The sequence below is a fragment of the Polypterus senegalus genome, chromosome 5 (assembly GCF_016835505.1).
Source record: "Polypterus senegalus isolate Bchr_013 chromosome 5, ASM1683550v1, whole genome shotgun sequence".
NCBI classification, from domain to species: domain Eukaryota; kingdom Metazoa; phylum Chordata; class Cladistia; order Polypteriformes; family Polypteridae; genus Polypterus; species Polypterus senegalus.
The window spans coordinates 115,431,393-115,455,620 of NC_053158.1; the positions used below are offsets into that span (position 1 = coordinate 115,431,393).

Sequence of the window (24,228 nt, forward strand, 5' to 3'; positions counted from 1 at the left end):
ATAAGAATGGGCTAAAATTCAAACGTTACCGTAATCGTTTAGTTGCAGTTATTGCTGCAAAGCGGGGCCACACCAGATACTGAAAGCAAAGGTTCACATACTCTTGCCACTCAGAAATATGTAGTATTCGATCATTTTCCTTAGTAAATAAATGACCAAGTATAATATTTTTTGTCTCATGTGTTTAACTGGTTTCTTTTTATCTACTTTTAGGACTTGAGTGAAAATCTGATGATGTTTTAGGTCATATTTATGCAGAAATATAGAAGATTCTAAAGTGTTCACAAACTTCAAACACTACTGTAAGAGGTGTTTTGCTGTAATCTGCAAGAGATTGGGGTTGGCCTGAATTTTAGGGGTTCTTTTTTGACATACCTAACCCCTTGCACTCCAAATACTGGAGTTACACTCTGTCTTGCCACTTCATTCTTAACTTTAGTCTTTTCTTTTTTTGGGTTATTCACACATAAGCATTTTTCTAGCACTTTAGCACTAGACCAGAATGCTTTAAAACCCCTTGTATAGTTATTTCCCATTGTCTTTAATGACACCATTCACACCAAAGTGTTTTAGCAGTGATCAGTTCAGAACTTTCCTGCAAGAAGCAGTTTTCTAATGTTTTCAGACAAAGTATTGTTCCATTGAAACCAGTGTTAATGCTCGTAAAAAAAACATTTTTGAAATATTGTTATACAAAGCCACTGCCTCTTCTGGTTGAGCCTTGAGTGAATCTGCTCATCAATATGTGAAGAAAAAGAAAAACCACGTACATCGGTCTTCTAGTGATCGCTCAACTTTTCTTTTTGTACACCAACTCACAGGGCTCCATCGTCCAATCCAATGTGTCCTCTTATCAATGCTATGCTGATGATACACAGCTGTACCTGGCAATTGATGAGCAACTATCTTCTTCTGACCACATTTCTTCTGTTTCTTGTTCATGCAGGCTCACACTGTACAACATTTGCAAGATCAGACCTTATCTAATAAAAATATGCAGCACAATTTCTATTCCAGGCTTTGATCTTGTAGTGTCTGAACTACTGCAAGTCACTTCAGGGAGGAGTTCTCACATGTGCTATCAAGCTGCAGTGCAGATAGTCCGGAATGCAGAGGCCCACCTTGCATTTAACCAGTCGAGATGGACACATGCTACTTCACAATGTAGGTTTTTACATTGGCTCCTTGTTGCAGCACACACTTAAGTTCAAAACCTTGATGCTTGTCTACAGAGTAGTGATTTTAACGTAGCAGCAGAGTCTTCATTCTGATTTGGAAATCGTTGAAAATCAAGATCTTATGTTTGGGGCAGATGATGAGGGCAGATTCTGTTATGTGCGGATGGAGCTGCCTTTAGTTTGATCGATGCCCTATTCCCTACATACACACATTTACCAGATGACAAAAAAATTAATTTTTGCCTTTCTCTGAAAACGAGCTTATAATTGGTATGGATACTAATACCTTTTTTGACAAATCCTCTGGGAATTATCATGTTGGGGGACATGCATGATAAGTCGGGGTTCCTCATGCTCCCCTCTCTTCATTCCAAATTTTCAAGTCTGTTTTCCTTCTATTTTTATCTGCAGCTCATATCCCTCGTTAGGAAGTGTGAAATTTATCTTCTCCATTACTAATAAATCTTCTGTGTAACTTTGCTGCCTTCTCTGCCTATAACATTAAGCTTGATTCTGCTATGTATGTCCTTCTGTATGATGCTGGTGAAGCGTCTTTCCCCATAATGAAGAAATAGTCTTTGGAACTTCACATATCTGATTCTAGGAGCTGGTGCTCTATTTTTGAAAAAGTTAAGCACGACTCAGAAAATCTTAATCACCAGCACATGGAACATTGTTTTGTTTACAGAGCTTATTTTACTTCTAGACTAGTTATTTCACTAGATCAAGATTCTGACCCGCTCTGTATATTTTGATTGCTTAATGTGTTGGAAATTTTCTTCCACCCATTCTGGGACTGTACTGTGGCAAGCTCTCTGGTCAGATAACTCCTTTTATGCTGCCACTATTCTGAATATAACTGTTCCTTTTGCTTTTAGATTTCTCTGACTTTTCTTTTTCTGTTTTTCATCAGCAAGTTACTTCTTTATGGTAAATTGAGGCAAACCACTGTTGGTCTTTACTGTACGTGTAAAAATCCTGCTAGTACTACTTGGTTGTCTTCCCTTTTTAACTTAATTATGCTATAGCTTTTGGCTTTTGAGTGACTTGTCGAGTACAGTACTTGCAATTGATATCTATGAAATGTCTATCATTATTAAATAGTTTAAGTTCTTAATAACATAAACCGTAAAATGTAAATTATTATGTTTGTGTTTACTAGTCATCGCATAAAACTTTAAATGTGCAATGTAGACACCCTTCGATATTACTACTATTTGCCATTATTGCAGGGTGCAGGCTTTTAATAGATTGTGGGGTTTCAGGATTATCATGAAGGTTCAGGAGCACGCTTTCTTTAGGGATGTAGGAAAACTAAAGATATTTTAGACCATAAATGATCATGTAACCATAACTGACTATACACAAAACATGCCCTTTTCACTAGTTTGACTTTTAAGAAATAGGATTAGGATGGGGATCAAAACTACTGTTAAACTCCTGTAAATGTATCATTAAATATAAAACTGTCATTTCACAACAATAGTGTTGTGAAACTTAGGGTACTCTATGTCTCATAGTTTAACATAATATAAAAACAAATATAATTCATGAAATGATGCATATATGTAAAAAATTTTCCACTGATTTGTGAAACTGTATTTTATCCATATTTCTACAGCAGTTTCCATCAATATCTGGCTTCTACAAACTGCAGAAATGTAATATACAGTTGAAGTCAGAAGGTCACATACACTTCGGGTGAATCCTTAAGGCATTTGGAAATTGTTCCGAAGGATGAAACAGATTTGTGGAGGTCCACAGTTTTTCTTCCCCAACGAGGTCTTGGATGATTTCTTTTGATTTTCCCATTATGTCAAGCAAAGAGGCAGCAAGTTTGATTGTAAGCCTTAACATACCTACAACTGTTGACTCCAGTTAGACTAAATAACTATCAGAAGCCAACTGTCTAATTGCCTAAAGACTTGACATTTTCTGGAATTTTCCAAGCTTTTAAAGTCACAGTTAATTAGTTGTATGTAAACTTGGGACCCAATGGAATTATGATAGTCAATAAAAAGTAAAATAATCTCTCTGTGAACATTGTTGAAACAAACTACTTTTGCACTGCGCAAAGTAGATGTCTTGAATGATATGCCAAATTTAGTATAAAATCTGTTGTTGGGTAGCAAAGTGAGTTTTAAAGAGTTCACCCGAAGTGTATGTAAACTTCTGTCTTCAACTGTACCGCCTGTAAAACTATTACAAGAATTTTTATGAGAACAGGTCATTTAGCTGGATAAAGTGTGTCAATTATAATCACATAATTTCTTGAAAATAACATCAAGTGAAATTTAGAAGATCCCTAAAATTATACTGTTTATAATACTGCTAGCAATATGTATGCATAACAAGTTTCCATTCCATCCCTGTGCTTTTGTTGATAAACTAATTTAAAAAAACAGTTGGGATTCACAATACAAATTACTGTCAGGAGTGGGGGTTGATTTTTTTTCAATCCTACTTTTGTCTAAATTGATCTATTTGTATAGAATGATTACAATAAAATCAATAAAATAAAACAAATTACTGTCATAACTTTGAGTACTGTAATCATGTCAGTGCTCAATCTCTATTTGTTTAAACTGAATAAGTTTAAATTCTTCAATCTTTTATCACAACTCAAATTTCTTCTGGAAAGTAGGGGTAAGGTGATGCAAGGAGGGAGAAACGGTATACAAAACATCAGCAGAAACCTTGTTGCGATCCTTGGTAAAAATATTTATTTTCTAATTATTTGTTAACAGTGAAGTAATTAATTAATAATTTGTTAACAGTTATCTGTCACATATGTGCACATGGGAAGAAGCTGAATAGACCAAATGAAGGAAATTCCACATCAGGTCAGGCTAAACTAAACCTTTCTCTGTTGTTTCTGCAGACTATACACTGGAAATTCTGCCTGATTCAACCCTAACACCACCATTTTTGGTTCCGGGCCCAGGAATGACAACACTTCTGGTTCTGGGGTTCGAGGATGATGTCACTTCCGGTTCCTTGCCTTAAAAGACCAGTCAACTTCCATCATCCTTAGTTTACTCTTGGACTCCAATTTATGCACATCAGTTTTCAATTTTCAAAACCCTATTGCAGCCTGAGATAATATATGGGTGGCTGCCCCAAACCTTTTGGTGTGTGTCGAGGCTGGTTCTTTCACAATACCTAGATAGATAGATAGATAGATACTTTATTAATCCCAAGGGGAAATTCACACACAATTCACCTACTTTCTATACTAAATGTTAGAGTATTAGGCAAACCATCTATTCCAATTTCCCAAACAACAGTCTGCCAAACTTTACAGTTAATGGACATTTACCCTATCACTCTACTCTATCGTTATAAATTGTTTTACTCTGCTACTCAGATATGCTTCTTCTAATAGCATAAATATGAATTTCCTGGAGTATTAATGTTTGAATAATCACTTTTTCCTTGGTTAGGATTTTTTTTCTCTGTATATGTTCCTCTGCTTTTACTTCTCTTTAATTAGGACAGACTTTTCCCCAACTCCTGCCAAAATTCCAGTGCTGGTTGTCTTCCATAAACTAGTTCTCAGAAGTCTGTCTGAATATATCATACTTAAAGCACATCTACAGTGCTTATAGAAAGCGTTCACCACTTATGCAAAACTATGTTGCAATGGATCTAATATGGCTTTATAAGACTGATCAATAGAAAAAGACTACAGTCAAAATGGAAAAGTGGCCAAAATTAATCTATACTAATAAAAGGCAAAGAGCCCTCACTGACTCACTCACTCACTCACTGACTCAATGACTCATCACTAATTCTCCAACTTCCCGTGTAGGTAGAAGGCTGAAATTTGGCAGGCTCATTCCTTACAGCTTACTTACAAAAGTTGGGCAGGTTTCATTTCGAAATTCTACGCGTAATGGTCATAACTGGAAGCTATTTTTCTCCATATAATGTAATGGAGTTGAGCTGGATGGCCGTGGGGGGCGGAGTTTTGTGTGACATCATCACGCCTCCTATGTAAGTACGTAGAGAACAAGGAAGACCTCCAAACAGCGCTGAACAAAAAACGCCATTTCACAATTGAGAAGGCAGAAAAAGATTATGAAGCAAGTGATGCATACAAGCATATTCATAAGTACAGCTACTGTGGAAACAAAGCACGGCGTGAACCGTAAGTTTATATTAAATTAAGTTCATAGACAGGCTGCCGCTGGCATTTGTAATTTAGTGCCTGTCCATATAAGGCCGTCCGTCAGCGGCAATCCAATAGAAACACTACCGCTAAATATTCAAGGGTGAAGGACTGTGCTTATGCAGAGGAAGACAGGGTAGTGTTTGGCACAAACTCAGCGAAACTGCGACAGAAACTTTTAGATGCCGGGTCTTAGCTGACATTACATACAGCCGTGGACATCACACGAGATGGCACAAGCACAGCTGGGAACCTTCGATGCAAGAACACCAAGCGGCTCACGTGAACTGACGCAGTGCACAGACAAAAAGCAACAGTTCCAAAGAGTGCTGAACAAAAACCGAATTACACAATTAAGAAGGCAGCAAAAAAATATGAAGCGTCTGATACATAAAAGCATATTCATAAGTGCAGCTACTGCGGAAACAAAGCACACGGTGGAAAAAGTGAATGTCCCGCTAAAGGAAGACAGTGTAAAAAAAAACCCTGTGCATGCAGTGTGTCACATCTCAGATAAAGTGGAAGACGAGCTGTTATTGATGCAGTAAGAAACGAATCGATGAATGAAACCTCTTATCTTTACAACGATTGACAAACACGGAATGTAACTTGAACACCACACATCGTACAAATACGACTCTGATTGAAACAAATAATGATTAATCAAATCCTTGATGACAGCAACACTCATAACACTCACAAAACAATTACTGTATATTGACAATCATGTTACGTTATTTTTAAAATGTTCCCTTTTCTTTTTCATAACTTCTTTAACACACTACTTCTCCGCTGCGAATGTATATATATACCCAGATCTACATATTCTCAAATAGACAAGACACACGCCGTGGCGCAATTGTAGAGGCTTTGCCTCTAGCGCCGACATCTGAGGTTCGATTCCCGAGAGGGGATGCACTGAGTATGTACGCACGCTTCCCGATTCATTTTAACCTCTCATCTCCTTGGTTTGGGATGTATGAAAAAATATGTGGTTAATGCAGAATCATGTTACGTTATTTTTAAAATCTTTCCTTTTCTTAGCACAAGCACAGCTGAGAAGCCTCGATGCATGTACTCTATAACAAAAAAATAACACATTTAATCACACTTTCAATTCCAGGCAAAGGGGAATTTTTGTCAATGCATGATTTCCTGGTACATCGATTACATTGATGCACATATCAGAGCTACAAAAATGTTAGAGTCGGAATGAAGCGCGTTCCTACGACTGATCGGAGGCAAATTTTATTTCAAAAACCTACCCGAGCGAAGCCTTGATACAAGCATGGTTTTGTGCACACTGAAAAGCAAGCAAAATTAGATACATTACAGAAAGCGGACTTTGTGGCTCTTACTGGGGATCATTAGACTTCCGTGACCGTTAGTAATTCTAATTACATCTAATTACAAAATGTTCAATGATCACACTGTTTTAGCCTAATGGCTAAGGTTACTCAGAGTTTAAAGATTAAGTTGGTCAAATTACCTTTTATGTTTCTGACTTATTTTTTTAAGAAGAAAAACTGCACTTTATGTTGAAATTTTGGTTATTATTATTTAAAGACAATACCATTCTGAAAATGTACTTAAAGTACTTAAACTACCACTTTATTTTTAAGTCTGCCCAATTTTAACCAGGGATGATATTTTTGTTTCTGTTTTGAATTCAAATGCAGTTTAAAAGCATTTTTTTTCAGAAATTAAAACAGCTTGAGTTTACAATATTCATGTCCATGTCTATTATTTGATTCTGTCGCCCACTAAAACCCTTTTAAATTAAAAAAAAACATTTCCGATTTGGGGCAAATTTATGTGTGCGATTACATACGATTAATCAAGATTAATTATTACACAGCCTCTAACTAATTGGATTAATTTTTTTAATCGAGTCCCACCCCTAATATATATATGTAGATATATATGTAGATTTGTATATATATGTGTATATACAGTATATATGTAGATATGTATATGTGTATATATGTATATATATGTGTGTGTGTGGGTGTGTATATATATATGTATATATATATGATGTGTATATATATGTTTATATATGTGTGTGTGTGTCTGTGTGTATGTAGGTATATATATATATATATATATATATGAGAACAACACTCATATCAATGACAAAACAATTACATTAACAATCATGTTACGTTATTTTAAAAATTTTTCATTTTCTTTTTCATAGCTTCTTTAACACACTACTTCTCTGCTGTGAAGCACGGGTATTCTGCTAGTCTATACTAATAAAAGGCAAAGCCCTCACTCACTCACTCACTCACTGACTCACTCACTCATCACTAATTCTCCATCTTCCCATGTAGGTAGAAGGCTGAAATTTGGCAGGCTCATTCCTTACACCTTACTTACAAAAGTTGGGCAGGTTTCATTTCGAAATTCTACGCGTAATGGTCATAACTGGAATGTATTTTCGTCCATAAGCTGTAATAGAATGCAGCTCGATAGCCGTGGGAGGCGGAGTTTCGTATTAAAATATTTAACCAGTCACATTTCAGCCATCATTTGTTGCCAGGCAGAGAGGCTTTCACAATCCATTGTGTAGGCACTCTAACACAGAATAAATGTCGATTAACCTGTTGTTTCAACCAATCAGATTTTGAGTTGGTGTCAGTTGGGCCCTCTAGCAGGCGTGTGGCAATGTCACCATATTCAGACACATTGATTGGATAGAAGCCGATATGAGGAACTGTATGAGTCCACTGAACGCACTGCAAACGCTCCGAGCGAAAGATCATCGCGCGCACTATGGCCAACTCCATGGCAGGATTCTGGACAATATTATTTGCCAGACACAGACCAGATTTTCAACACCACGAAAACCTAATGTTTGTCACGCTCCTCGAGCCCCAGAAGTTTCGGGAATACAACAAAAATTTCACGCATGCAGCCTTCTCCAGTTTAACACAAGAGCCACGGACTGCTTTTTGATCTGTCTCGGCTAAAAACAGAACTGACTGTAAAGTATGCCATGGATGATTTTTTAGGAAAATCTCCCACTGATCTCCTTGACTTCCTTTATCAGAAAAATCTGAATGAGAGCATGGGGCAGCTGTTCACATTGGTATATTTGGCAGTGAGCATTCTCGTGTACACTACTTCTGTCGAGCGGACATTTTCAGCCCTAAAGTGAATTCAAACTTATACCAGAAATACCATAGGGCGGGTTCGCCTTTCAGCATTAGCTTCGAATGGATAGAAAGGGATGTTTTGATGGAACTGAAGCGCACGGATAATCCGTACGACAGAGTAATTAAACTGTTTATGAGGAAGGAGACGAGGATGGATTTTGTTAACAAATAATCCACATTTTTGGTGAGTAAAGTGTTGCGATTTTCATAAATAATATTGCAAGTTTATGAGTTATTATTGATGTTTTTTATGTCATGTCGCGGCTGTGGCTACAGTAGAAAGGAATTTGTTCACCCCGTTTTGTCTATTCAATAAAGGCATTTATTGTGGCTACAGGAGTTATCTTATATACATATACATATATATACACATATATACATATATATATACACATCTATATACATCTATATATATATATATATATATATACATATATATACATACATATACATACATATGCTGCCTACTCCTAGTACTCCTTCAGTGGAAGAAGACAACGACGCACCTGCTGAAGATACTGCACCACCTGAAGACTCTCCTACTGAGGGCGTGCCTTCATAGAATAGTGTAAGAACTGTGTGTGTGTGGAATTAAATTGTCAGTACAATAATCTATACTATTAAATGGCAAAGCCCTCACTGACTCACTCACTCACACACTAATTCATTCACTCACTCACTCACTCACTCACTCACTCATTACTAATTCTCCAACTTCCCGTGTAGGTAGAAGGCTGACATTTGGCAGGCTTATTCGTTACAGCTTACTTACAAAATTCTACACGTAACGGTCATAACGGTCAATAACGTTCGACAACGTCCGCCATATTGAACTTTCTTATTTATGGCCCCATCTTCACGAAATTTGGTAGGCGGCTTCCCTGCGCTAACCGAAACCGATGTACTTACTTATTTTGATGGTATGATGCCACTGTTGGCCGCCATATTGAACTTTCCAACGTCACTAATTTTCCAACTTCCCGTGTAGGTAGAAGGCTGACCCTATCTTCACGAAATTTGGTAGGTGGCTTCCCTGAGCTAACCAAAACTGATGTACGTACTTATTTCGGTGGTATGACACCACTGTCGGCCGCCATACTGAATTTTCCAAACGTCACTAATTCTCCAACTTCCCATGTAGGTAGAAGGCTGAAATTTGGCAGGCTCATTCCTTACAGCTTACTTACAAAAGTTAAGCAAGCTTCATTTCAAAATTCTACGCGTAATGGTCATAACGGTCAACAACGTCCGCCATACTGAACTTTCTTATTCATGGCCCCATCTTCACGAAATTTGGTAGGCGGCTTCCCTGCGCTAACCAAAACCAATGTACATACTAATTTCAGTGGTATGACGCCACTGTCAGCCGCCATATTGAACTTTCCAATGTCACTAATTCTCCAACTTCCCGTGTAGGTAGAAGGTTGACATTTGGTACTTATTTCGGTGGTATGATGCCACTGTTGGCCGCCATATTGAACTTTTCAACGGTCTTTGTTACTTACTTATACGTTGTTGGCTGCCTGCCTATATAAGGGCGTCTGTCGCTCCAGTCTCTACATTCCCTTCCTTGCATCGCCACGGGATTCACGTCTCCCTGCTGATAACTACAGCGTTTTTATTTAATCCACGGCTTCTCCGCTGTTTTATTGTTCATTTATTACGATTATAGTTATTGTGTAGATATTTTAGACTTACTTTACATTGCTCAGGTACCCATTTCCTTTATCATTCCAACCGTACCCCCATTAACATGTCTATCGAGGTGATCACCATCGATCAAAGGCCAAATATTTTATACCTTTCGACAACCGCCAATGCCTCTTAAACATCTTAGATTGACAGGTGACGATTTCAGTAGTGGACACTTTGATGTTTATGAATGTTTAAACTTTCAAAAGCTGGATGTGAAGTTATCGATGAAACCGGTTGTATACTTACAACACTTGACAGATGCCAAATGTCTCTTCAACACAAGTCCTACAAATACTGTCGTAATTGAAACAAACCATGAAACTCAAACCGATTATGACAGCAGAAATCCAAGCTGTGAGATTTGAAATAGGATTACTGTTCACATGGCCAATTGTACGTTGCAAGAATTGTACGCAGCACTTTGTATGGCCCCTGTGTTCTTGTATACATGCCTGACAACAACGGTGCATGCTTCTAATGAGATGACAGATGGTGTTGTGGGGGATCTCCTCACAGATCTGGACAAGGGCATCACTGAGCTCCTGGACAGTCTGAGGTGCAACCTGGTGGCACTGGATGGACCAAAACATAATGTCCCAGAGGTGTTCTATTGGATTTAGGTCAGGAAAGTGTGGTGGCCAGTCAATGGTATCAATTCCTTCATCCTCCAGGAACTGCCTGCATACTCTCACCACATGAGGCCATGAATTGTCGTGCACCAGGAGCCACTGTACCAGCATAGGGTCTGACAATGGGTCCAAGGATTTCATCCTGATACCTAATGGCAGCCAAGGTGCCTTTGTCAAGCCTGTAGCGGTCTGTGTGACCCTCCATGGATACGCCTCCCCAGACAATCATTAACCCACCACCAAACTGCTCATGCTGAATGATGTTACAGGCAGCATAATATTCTCCATGGCTTCTCCAGACCCTTTCACTTCTGTCACGTGCTCAGGGTGAACCTGCTCTCATCTGTAAAAAGCACAGGGCACCAGTGGTGCATCTGCCAATTCTGGTATTCTATGGCGAATGCCAATCAAGCTGAATGCTGCTGGGCAGTGAGCTCAGGGCCCATTAGAGGACATGGGGCCCTTGGGTCACCCTCATGAAGTCTTTCTGGTTGTTTGGTCAGAGACATTCACACCAGTGGCCTGCTGGAGGTCATTTTGTAGGGCTCTGGCAGTGCTCATCCTGTTCCTCCTTGCCCAAAGGAGCAGATACTGGTCCTGCTGATGGGTTATGGACCTTCTATGGCCCTCTACAGCTCTCCTAGAGTAACTGCTTGTCTCCTAGAATCTCCTCCATGCCCTTGAGACTGTGCAGGGAGACACAGCAAACCTTCTGGCAATGACACGTATTGATGTGCCAACCTGGAGAAGTTGGACTACCTGTGCAACCTCTGTAGGGTCCAGGTATCGCCTCATGCTACCAGTAGTGACACTGACTGTAGCCAAATGCAAAACTAGTGACGAAACAGTCAGAAAAGATGAGGAGGGAAAAATGTCAGTGGCCTCCACCTGTTAAACTATTCCTGTTTTGGGGGTCATCTCATTGTTGCCCCTCTAGTGCATCTGTTGTTAATTTCATTAATACAACACCAGCTGAAACTGATTAACAACCCCCTCTGCTACTTAACTGACCAGATTAATATCCCATAAGTTTCATTGACTTTATGCTATACTCTGATTAAAAAGTGTTCCTTTAATTCTTTTGAGCAGTATATATATATATATATATATATATATATATATATATATATATGACAGCAACACTCATAACAGTGACAAAACAATTACACTGACAATCATGCTACGTTATTTTCAAAATATTTCCTTTTCTTTTTCATAACTTCTTTAACACACTACTTCTCCGCTGCGAAGCGCTGGTATTTTGCTAGTTACAAATATAAAACACAAAATAGTTGATCGCCATGCCATGAATATGACACACCTAAATCATCACTGGTACAGTAAGGTGGTGGGTCTTTGACGAAGTTATAAAATTCTTGGGATTGTTTGCGACCAATAAACTAAACTGTTTCTGTTACTCATCCTTTGTCAGTATGTCATTGTACTTTCTTTCAAGGAGACTTATTCCTTTTTTAGCTGCCCCATTTGCGACCATCATGTGTGCTGACAGTGTCACACTACTGAAGACTGAATTATGTGTCCACTGTTCTGGTGGTTTCTTCATCTTTTTCCATTAGGACATCAAAGTAGTATGTTGTTCTTTCTCATATCAGATCCTTCAACTTCATATTATTTTCTCAGCTTAAGGCATAAAGGAATGACCGGTAACAGTGGCCACTGCCTGCTCTGCACCATATTTTCCTTTGTTTTTGTTGAGACATCTCTTCATTAAGAAAGGCTAAGCTTATCAAATGTTCAAACAAAAACAAGAGGTGCCTTTAAAATGGTACATATGCATTACTGGCAACAGCCTGGTTTGGGTCTTAAGAACTAATGAAAATCTGATATCACTGAGATGAGCTCAGATTGTAAATGGTGTTTCATTCCACTATCTAACATAAATAATAGTGACAAACAGAACAAAATCTGTGATAGTCTTGGATTCATGTGTAGACATCCTGCACTGAGTCTTAAAAAGGAATACTTTTTCTTTGCATAAATGACTTTTCCCCATCCACCTGGCGTGATGTGTCAGACCAGGAGCTCAAAATGACTTACTGCCTTTTTATACACAAAGAAACAAGAGAGACAAATGTAGAAATTCCTAATAGCTTTTCCATGACTTTTACCATACCAGTTGTGAATCTTTCTACATCTTATTTTTATGCAATGGTCTTTACCAGGCACTTCTAAAAAATGTCTGTGTAGACTGCAAATAAACTAGAAATAAAACAGAAATGCCTACTTACTACTAGAATGTTCTTGAAACTCCTACTTCATACTAGTATGTTAAGGAAAAGTCAGCTTACTACTAGAATGTTCTGGGAACCTCACCTTTGTACTGGAATGTTCTCTTTCATTTTCTTTAATTGATTATTAATCACTTAGACAGTTAACCATGTGCAAGAATATGTAGTAAAAATGCAAATAAACTATTCTGAATGGAACGACCTCTAAATGTTTCACAGTCAGGCAGAAATTTCACAGGTAAGCAAGCTATCCCTAATGGGCAAAAATGAACATTGTGGAGAAATGATTGTACACATATCATTACTTTGTATTAGTTTGAAGACCACCCTACTGGTGCAGACTAGTTTTAAAAGCCATATAATTTGTTAAATGGAGATCACCTGTCTGCAGTCAAGGTGTTTGAATTGATTGTAATATAAATGCAACTGTACTCTGCAAGGACCATCTTGTAATAAGACAGTATTGTGACCTAACCTACACAAAGATGACAAAAGAATACTCCAAGCAACTCTGTGAAAAGGTGTTTGAAAAGCACAAGTCAGGGGATGGATAGAAAAAAATATCAATTAACGGTATATTTCTTGAAGTTTAGTTAAATCAACCATTTCGAAATAAAATGAGTATGGCACATCTGTAAATCTGTCCATTCACAAAAACCAAGTGATATTGCAGAAAAGAAAACTGAGGGAGGCCACCTGTGAAAACTCTGAGGGAGTTATAAAATGCAGTACCTGAGATTAGAGAGACCGTGCATATAAAAACTGCTGCCCAGGTGCTTCACTAGCTTTATGGGAAAGTTGACATTGTTTTAAAAAAAAAAAAAAATGCACACAGCATTGGTACAAGGCACATTTGAGACTTTGATGTTAGCTAGAAATTGGTTTTACGGTCTGATGAATTGAAAATTGAGTTTGTTTCAGTCATACTGCAAACTACAAGTGAATGCCAAACGCTGCTGTTTATCAAACACTGACTTGAAAAAGGTGAACATTTATATCATCGTTCATTTTCTGTTTTATATTTGTAATGAATTTAAACCTATAATAGTCAAGGTTGCCTGTTGATGACATTTCCTCTTCTTGGACCTGAACCCCAATAGTCATGCAGGATGGACTAGGGAAATGAGAATACATAACAACAAGAACAGTATAAACCAAAGTATTCAGTGAATTTTATTCACTAAATCAAGCGTTCAAATTAAATAAATACAATGCAATACCATCTCCTTCATCAAGAAAATGCATAAACAATTCTCAATAAAAACCAAACCTCTTTTCTGCCAGAGTTAAAATCAGGAATAAATTAGTAATATAAACTAAGGGAAGGTAAAAGAGGAGTAAAATCAGATGAATAAAAATTGTGGCTACTTTCTCTCCAGTGAGCCTTGGTGCCTCTCTAAGTCTTCTCAGCCCACACATATCCATCTAATCTACTCAGGAGAAGATGAGACACCAGCAAGCGCAGTCATCCGTTTGTAAATGGCTCACACCCTTACTTATCCCCCTTGGCTGGTCATTGAGGAGGCACCCCAAGCCCAAATCCACCAGCCCACCAACATCACTTAGTGGCTTCCGCATTATCTCCTGAGTCCTTCAGTCGCACCTGCTCCCAGATAGTCAGCATGAGTGAATCTACTCTGTGACACCATGCCACAAGGCTAATTCCTGACCAACAACCATACCGCCCATCTGACTGGTTTGCTCTCCCAATTATCCATTTTTTCATTCTTGTTTTGGCTAACAAAACATGCTCTCTCATTTTTTTCTCCCAACACTTTTTCAGTCTCTTCCTCTCCTTCTTGCACCTTCTTTTCCTCTCTCTAACCTACTCAAGTTCTCTTATACCTTGTTGGTGCAGGTGCTAAGCCTGATGGGTCACAGAGTGTTAATGTAGTACAGATGAACTGACTACACCTACATGTGATCACTCTGTAGCCAGAGAGCTTTGCAGGAGAGTGCTCTAGGATGCAGAAGCCTGAGCTGAGCTGCACTGGTTTTGTTTAAAAATACTGCACTGCCATGGATCCCTTATGCGCTGCACCTCAAGACCATATAACAGAGATTTGTTTTCACTTTGATATTAAAGAGTCCTTTTTATATAGATTAATGTCTAACAGGACAAATGCAATCTACTGTGATTCAATGCTGTATAACAACAAAATGTGAAGAATTCTGAGCGGGTGAACCATTTTTATAGGAACTATATTCAGGAAGGCATCTTATATTGGCATTTTAGTTCACTTATAATGGCAAACACCATCAATTTTCAATTGCATATTTTCTCTTTGCATTTATGTTACATATTTCCTGTTTGATGATTCTTGTTCTAGTATGAAACTGTGTTTTATGCATTTAACTATGTATGTATTTATGTACTGTTTGGTGCTTAATGCTTTCATACTGGTTTTAATCCAGTCATTGCCTCTATTCCTACTGTTCCCTTTTTAATAGCTGTGAAGCACAACAAACATATCAAATGTCCTATAAACATATAATGCATTATAATAATTACAACTGCATGCTTACTAAAAGAGGCCAAGACCAAAAGTGAGCATACCTTGACATCCACAACAATTTTTAAAGGAAGTTGTTAAACTTGTTTCTATTTGAGAAATACCTTTAAGTGTAATAAACCTTCAATGCCCTCCTCATATAATTAGGAATGCCATTTCCCAGCAGTCTGTGAGAAATAAGTATGGTGGTTTATTCAATAAATACAAATTGCAGATATCTGATCAAAATTCTGTTATGCAAAATCATATTCATGTAGTTTGGATGTCTAAAGAAAGATGTCTGTACAAATCCAAATTTCACACTGTATTTTAGTATATAGAACAAAAAGAATTATTCTGCTATTGAAAATAAACACCCAGTTACCAAATTGGCTCACGATTTACTCCTTTACCTTCTAAGAAGGCAGGTATTTGACACAAGAAAAATCACTTAATGTACAGTTGGTACAACAGGAAAAAAATATGAAAATTCACATTTCATTTAGGTGATTCTTGTCTTTCTAACCAAAATGCATTACAATTATGCACTAAGCTCGGTTCCATTGTATAATTTAGGATGATGTTTTTTCCAATTAGTTGTTGGCAATTCAAAAAACACACTCACAAATGATGAGAACATGTAGAAGTTCCCATTGCAAACCATTATTTCCCCACACAACAACAGCAGAGTACTTAATGGCCATAGTAATGCAAAGTAAATTAAGTTCATTAAGTTGGAGAGAGTAAACACTGAAAGAAGGCACACAAAGGTCAAGGGGAAAGTAACCGTTATAGGATATATCAGTTTGAGAAACCTCATTTGTTTTCTTTCATATTTACTTATATTAACACCATAATAAATAAAAAAAAAAAAAAATTGAAGAAACGAAAAAATATATTTTCTGCATTCTGTTTGAGCAAGATGTAATAAAATGTAATTTTACTCTCCCTGCCTAGACAAATATGTTTATTCCCAGTTTTTCAAAAATATATTTTAGAAAAAATGCACAACAAAGAACCTTAACACAGAATTCCTCAAACGTGGCCACTAAACACTAGTAAGATAATTATTGACATGATGACCAGGTAAGAATTTATTGTAGCTTTTGGTACAAAAAATGTTTTATATAGCTTTAGAGCTGGTATTATTTATCCATATTCATATCTCTTCTACTGTGTGACCCCAAAACATTTAATAATATAAGAAGAATAATAAGATGACTACGAAAACCTACAAATTCAATCTTTTAATTAATTCTGCTGTTTCCTAAACTTTGTTCTGCAGTATAAATGTGCATTTTTGGTTTCCAACAAACTTATAAAAACAGGACCAAAGATTTACTTAGGTTTCAGCAATAATGTTGTAATAAGCATACACCAAAATAAATAAGAAAAGTCACATTACCTTGTAATCTGGAAGTTTTGTCATGGTTGGCCACTGTTCTTCAGTTGGTGTTCCTAATAATGTAGCATTTTTAAGGAAAGAAAAGAAACTTCCAAGAAAGTACATGTTTTTAGACAGGTTTTCACAGTCACACTTTAAATAAAACATCATAAATTTTATTTTGTATTGCAACCACCTGGGGACGTAACCAAGCCCCAAACCCCAGACACGACCATGCAAAAACAGCTCCGGGTGCAAGTAAACTTTAATTTACTTACAAAAAATACCTTTAACAGGTGTCTGCCTTTTGACACAGCCCAATACAGCATTGAACAAACAAATGTTTACTTCCTCCTTGAATGTTTTCCAACGCCTCTCTCGACTCTGACTCATCTGGCTGAGATCAAGTGACTTCATTTATCTATGACTCGAGAGTACTTATGATGCTAGGGCATTGCCCATTGGAAGCAATTCCAAGTCAACTGGAAGCTCCCCCTGGAGGCCCCCACCAAACCCAGCTGGGCTGCCCTACAGAACTAAAGATCCCAGCATGTCCTGCAGGTATCTGTGTGTGAATCCCAACCTAGGGATACTGTCTTCTGGTGTATTGGGGGAGAAAATGTTTAGCAGTGATCATCTTCCCAGTCCTTCCATTGTAATGGCCTCCAGGAAACCACACAATTGTTGGAAGATGCCTCTATTTGCATAATGTTTTATATAGATGCTAAGTGGGGGCCCTAACATTCACTGTCAGTGACTTTTTTCACTCCAATATTTCTATTATTATACTATTTACACAGATTCTGTTTCTGAAAATTCACAGATAATACTAATTGATTATCATGGCAGACACTGAGGAGGCAGCAAAAATATTTCAAAAAGACCTGAACCACCTACAAAACTGAGCAAACACCTGGAAAATGTAGTTTTATGTACAAAAGTGCAAGTGCTACACATGGGCAAAAGGAACATCAATTATAAATACAAGATGTGAGATACTGCCACAGAGGAACCAACCTCTGATAATGACTCCCCATGATGACACACTGAACATTTCATCAACAAAGAAAAAGCACAGAAGCAATTAAAAAGGCAAATAAAATTTTAAGTTATATCATAAAAACTGTTGGATTTAAGTCAAGGGAAATTATGCTCAAACTATATAATGCACTAGTAAGAGCGCAGCTGGAGTACTGTGTGCAGTTTTCGTCCCCATGGTACAAGAAATACATAGCAGCACTTGAAGCTGTGCAGTGGAGAGCAACCAAGTACAACCCAGGAAATAAATAAGATTGCGCCCTTCTCCAACAGACTCAGAGAATTAATCCTGTTTAGTCTTGAGTAGAGGAAAGTAGAGGAACATGCAAGGAGACCTAATCCAGGTATTTAAAGTCCCCAAAGGCATTAATAAAGTTGAACCAGCAACATAATTTCAGCTTGAGGGTAAGTCACATACTAAAGGACATCAGTGGAAATCAAGAGGCAGTGCAATTAAAGCTGAAGCCAGGAATCACTTCTTTACACAAACAGTTGTGGGATTCTGGAACAAAGTACCCAGATACGTAACTGAAGCAGAACCTTTGGCAATCTTTAACAACAATCAGGATAGGATATTGGGACAGCCTAACTATTAGCTAAACAACCAGGCTTGATGGATTAAATGGTATCCACTCATTTGGGCAATTTCTTATGTATTTATTTATGCAATAAAATTTTAGATCAAATATACACTTCATATAATATTTTCTATTCTGAAATTACAGCAAACAACCATTTTATTTTTTGCCACCCATTTAAAAATACAGTACCGATTATTTGTCACTAAATGACTGAACAATTCTGAGCCCATTCTGTCCAGTAAATTTTCTCTGGTTTGCTTATTCTGGAAATGCAATACTTTGCAGTGTAAATATTGTGAAAAATATTTTAAGGTGCAAAGATTTTAATTACACCATTAAAAACAAAAAACATTTAAACACTGCCTAAAAAATGGCCGGGACAGAGAAAAAAAATCCTCCATTAAGGCTGGTAAATAAAACAAAATCTGCAAGGGTCCCAAGGGCAAAATACTACCTAGTCCCTACTAACTTAAATGTTCTAAATTCATTTCTCTTTATTTCTAGGCTACATATGACAGGATTTGATGAAGTTTGTCTTGTGGACAGCTGAGGCACTTGTCCTCACTCCATCATCACAGGTAGCTGTATAGCGCCTTATTCAGGTAATGGTGCTCATCACCACCACAGAAAAACCGGAAAATACAACAGAGAAAGTGGAGATTAGTAAAGGTAGCAGATCCCTGAAAAATATGATAATTCTATGCCCACATAGTCTATAAGGAGAGCTAAAATGTAGCTATGAAAAAGCAGAATTAAAATAATGTTATTTTTTGTAGCAGTTTTTAAAAAATGTTTTACAGTATTAGCCTGGTGAATTTCTATTGATAAAATATTACCAGTGTTTAGGTGCATAACAGCAAAAGACTGCCTCACCACGTCTGTTAACACTAGAATTACCAGAGCCAACGAAAAAACTTGTACATATGGTCCACTTTAAATCCCTTTGCACCTCTCCGTCAGCCTCTTTTGTCTTCTAAATGTGTCGATAAGCTAATTTTTACAAGTGCTATAAATTTACACTGGCTGTTACAGACACAAATCAAATGTATGTTTTTATTGTATAATATTAACAATAAGAGCAGTTCACTACTCTAAATAGTAAATTTGCCCAGTAGCAGGTTTTGAACTCATGACCTCCAGATTATAAATCGGCAGTTCTAACCACAGCACCACGGAAGTTGTCGTATTGTGAATTACCCCTTGGGATTAATAAAGTATCTATCTATCTATCTATCTATCTATCTATTGTTTGTACAACTTTTGTGAACGTGTTAATTTTATATTTGGCCATCAGCCTTCACACATTATACAGTTCATTTCTACATTTTGCTATTTATTACTAAAACATGAAAAATGTTTCTGTTTTAACTATGTGTTTACATAGATTATTGTAGACACATAACACACATCAAATTATTTCCCCTTTCAATTCTGGGTAGCTCACTCCCAGATAATCAATCAAGGCAGGAACTGCTTGCCCGTTGTGAGGCAGTGGGTGGGATGGTATAGCAGGCTGCTTGCTGCTTATTGACAAATTCAGAAGACAAAAGAGGATGATGGAGAGGTGTGAAGGGATTTAAGGTGGGCTGGATTTACGAGTTTTTTCATTGGCTCTGGGAATTCTAGTGTTAAGCTTGGCTCTTGAAATTATAAGCAGACCACCATTAGATGATCTAAGGATATGAATTGGAATGTAGGGTGACAAACATTCCAAGATAAAAGGACGAAGCAAGATTATTTAAGGCTTTATAAACCATTAGTAGTATTTTAAAGTCAATCATACATGACATGGGTAACCAACGTAATGATGCTAAAACTGGTGAGGTGAGATGTGCTCAGATTTTCTTTTCCTAGTTAATATTCTGGCTGCTGCATTCTGCACTAATCGCAACCGATTGATATCTTTCTTAACACTAGAATTACCAGAGCCTACGAAAAAACTCGTAATTCCGTCCCACCTTAAATCGCTTCTTAAATCCCTTCACACCTCCTCCAGCAGCCCTTTGTCCTCTAAATGTGCTGATAAAGAGAAGCTAGGAGCAGCCAGCTATTCCATCCCCCCACCAATTTAGAACGTGCACGAACTTCTCTCAGCTCATGCCTTGATTGAGTATCTGGGAGTGAAGCGGAGTTTTAGAGTGGAAATAATAGATCGTTATTTGGAACACACGCATTTCATGTCTGTTCCGTTTCTACAGTAATCTGTGTAAACACATTGTTAAAACAGAAACGTTTTTTTATATTCTAGTTGTAGATGACAAAATGTAGGCATAAACTATATAATGTATGAAGCCTGAAGTCCAAATATCAAAGAAACATTTTTTTACAAAAGGTACAAATATAACACAATTGCGCTTTTATTCAAAAATATAACTGCAGAAACAAAAAGCCGCCTTAACATGCGACATTGACAGCCATTTATTGTAACTGCCTCCGTGGTGCAATTGAATCCGTTTCCGCCTGGGAATCAAAAGGTCGCAAGTTCGATCCTGCATCACTCCGTTTTGAGAAGTAAAATTATATTTGTCTTACTATTTTAGAATAAAAGCATACATTTGATTTCGGTCTGTAACAGCCTGTGCAATTTATGATCCTTGTAAAGGTTAGCTTTTTTTTTTTTTATTCACTTTTCATTCTCTCAGTCGCGTTCAGAATCAATCCATACAACCCCATCTGACACGGCTGTTTTCACATAAAGACGTGCTATAGCTCTGCAGTGTACCACGATGCACACTAAAGCCAACCCAGGTTGCTGACACACAAATGCTGGCGAAGCTGCCTTCTACGTATCTCACCGTCACTTGATTTTCTTTTTATTCAGTTTTATTGAGTGTTCCTGCCAGTCCCCGCATGTTGCTGTATGCTGTTTCTTTTGTACTCCAGGACATGCAGAGGAAAGAATGGTAAAGAGCAGTAACTTCGGCGCTATATGCAATAATCACACACTCCCCATCTGCCTGTTGTTTTGTTATACTTTCACACCAACATATGTTCCTGTGTTTGAGCAGGCTCAAACGGGCATGCTCAAAAAATACACGTGTCACTACTTCCATATTTGATAGTCACTAAGTTTTCTGTTTTATCCTTATTTAGTTTGAGAAAAAGTCTACTCATCCAACTGGGAATACCGATAAGGCATTGGATCAGACAGCCAAGAGCATCAGGGTCATCAGGCCCTATCGATAAATAGGGCTTTGTGTCATCTGCATAGGTGAGGTAACTCACCATGCGCTTTCAGATAATCCAACGTAATGGAAGCATATACCGTAGATTGAAAAAAGCAATGGATCCAGAATAGTCCTTTTGGTATACCATATACAATATCACAGGTCTCCACCACAGCTAACAAAGAATTTTCTACCTGTTAAGTAAGACTGAAAACCAATTTAAGATGCTGCCAGAGAAGCACACCCATTATCTAAAGTGATTTAAAAGAATACTGTGGTCTATGGCATCAAATGCTGCACAGATGAGGCAGATGAAATTTAATGTCAGTAAATGTAAAGTATTACACATAGAAAGTAAAAATGTTAGGTTTGAATACACAATGGGCGGTCAGAAAATAGAGAGTATGGTAATCCCTCGCTATATCGTGGTTCGACTTTCGCGGCTTCACTCTATTGCAGATTTGATATGTAAGCATATCTAAATATATAACGTGGACTTTTGGCTGCTTCACGGGTTTCTGCGGACAATGGGTCTTTTTTACTTCTGGTACATGCTTCCTCAGTTGGTTTGCCCAGTTGATTTCATACAAGGGACGCTATTGGCGGATGGCTGAGAAGCTACCCAATCAGAGCGCGTGATTAAGTTCCTGTGTGCTGATTGGCTCAGCAACAGAGCGGCAACTTCAATTCCGCTGCGTTAACCAGGAAGTCTCGTCTTGCTCATTCAGCATCAACGTGTTTTGCTGTGTAAAGAGTTAACTTTTGTGATTTTTTGTGTTTATCTTTGTGCATAGTCAAGCCCTTCATTATGGCTCCAAAATGATCTGCTCCTGCTACTGCTTCAGGGGCCGTGCCCAAGGGCCAACGGAAGAAGCTAACGATTGCCGAAAAGGTAAAGGTTTTGGATATGTTGAAGGAAGCGAACAGCTACACGGCTGTAGGACACCATTACGGCATCAATGAGTTCACGATTCTTTTTATTTAAAAGGGAGGAAAAGAATATAAGATCTACGGCTGCAGTGTCATTTAACCAGGGCTCAAAACGAGTTGTAAGTGGACGTAATAAGGTAGTAGTTTGGACAGAATCTGCTTTAGGGATTTGGATTGAAGACTGCTGGAAGAAGAACAACGGTGGTGCTACACAGTCACCTGAAGAGGTTCCTTTATAAGAGCTGTAACGCTCTCCTTTGTTGTACAGTAAAATTAATCTCATCATTATTGGAGAAGTTGTCATGTCATTGTTGGTGAGTAACCATAATTAATTGTCTACGTACGGTACTTAGTACATGCACATATGTTTAGTGTCACTGTACACACATTTTACTGTATACAACTTTTCTTGCATTGTACGTATTTATTGCTGGTGGCCTGTCTATCGTAATGGCTGTGAGATATGTGATATCGGAGACACTCGATATCTTTAAAATAATATTTAGGTTTTACTGTATATAAACAGTGTGTTTACATACATAATTTCAACAACTCTTACCTAATATTTAAGAGAATACAAAGGGTTTATGCTGTATAACTGTGCGGGAAATGTTTATAAGAGTATGGGAAAGTTTATAAGGGCTTAAAATATATAAAGATAACCATATGAATATATGGTTTTTATTTTGCGGATTTTCAACTTTCCCGGGGGGGTTCTGGAATGCAACCCCCCAATCAAGGAGGGATCACTGTACACCTTATGAGAAGGATTTAGGAGTCATAGTGGACTCTAAGCTATCGACTTCCTGACAGTGTTCAGAAGTCATTAAGAAGGCAAATAGAATCTTAGGTTATATAGCACGGTATGTGTAGTACAAGTTCAAGGAGGTTATGCTCAAGCTTTATAATGCACTGGTGAGGCCTCATCTAGAGTACTCTGTGCAGTTTTGGTCTCCAGGCTACAAAAAAGACATAGCAGCACTAGAAAAGGTCCAGAGAAGAGCCTATATAGTTTAAGCAAAAGAAGATTAAGCGGTGACATAATTGAAGTGTTTAAAATTCTGAAGGGAAATAGTACAGTGGATCGAGACTGTTATTTTAAATTAAGTTCATCAAGAACATGAGGACACAGTTGGAAACTTGTTAAGGGTAAATATTGCACAAACATTAGGAAGTTTTTCTTTACGCAAAGAACGATAGACACTTGGAATAAGCTACCAAGTAGTGTGGTAGGCAGTAAGACTTTAAGGACTTTCAAAAATTGACTTGATGTTTTTTTAAAAGAAATAAGTGGATAGGACTGGCGAGCTTTGTTGGGCTAGATGGCCTGTTCTCATCTAGATATGTTCTAAAGCAGTGTTTCCTAGACTCGGTCCTCGTGGACCCCTGTGGTTGCACCTGTGGCTGCAAGTTTTAGTTCCAACCAGCTTCTGTTTTTAATTGAACTCCTGGGCTAATTAAGTGAACTAATATTTCTCAGATTCTGTGTTTAGGGAACAATATAGAAATTAGAAAACTAAGTTTGCTAAAAAAAATTTTTTAAATGTACCAAG

At 37.7% G+C, this 24,228-nt stretch overlaps 1 protein-coding gene across 3 annotated transcripts in view; it reads right to left on the reverse strand.

Annotated features, from left to right (window-relative positions):
* cdk5 (cyclin-dependent kinase 5) overlaps positions 1-24,228 on the reverse strand; it is a 190,006-nt gene that overhangs the window by 37,328 nt on the left and 128,450 nt on the right. For 2 of the 3 annotated variants that reach the window (XR_005633748.1, XM_039753250.1), the window contains exon 10: positions 16,981-17,041. Coding sequence is in view for 2 of the 3 variants with exons in the window: in XM_039753250.1 (XP_039609184.1) it covers positions 16,981-17,041 (61 nt within the window). In the remaining variant the exon portion in view is untranslated. Of the gene's footprint in view, positions 1-15,700; positions 15,764-16,980; positions 17,042-24,228 lie in introns of those variants that run through there. The other variant, XM_039753251.1, reaches the window with a different exon arrangement.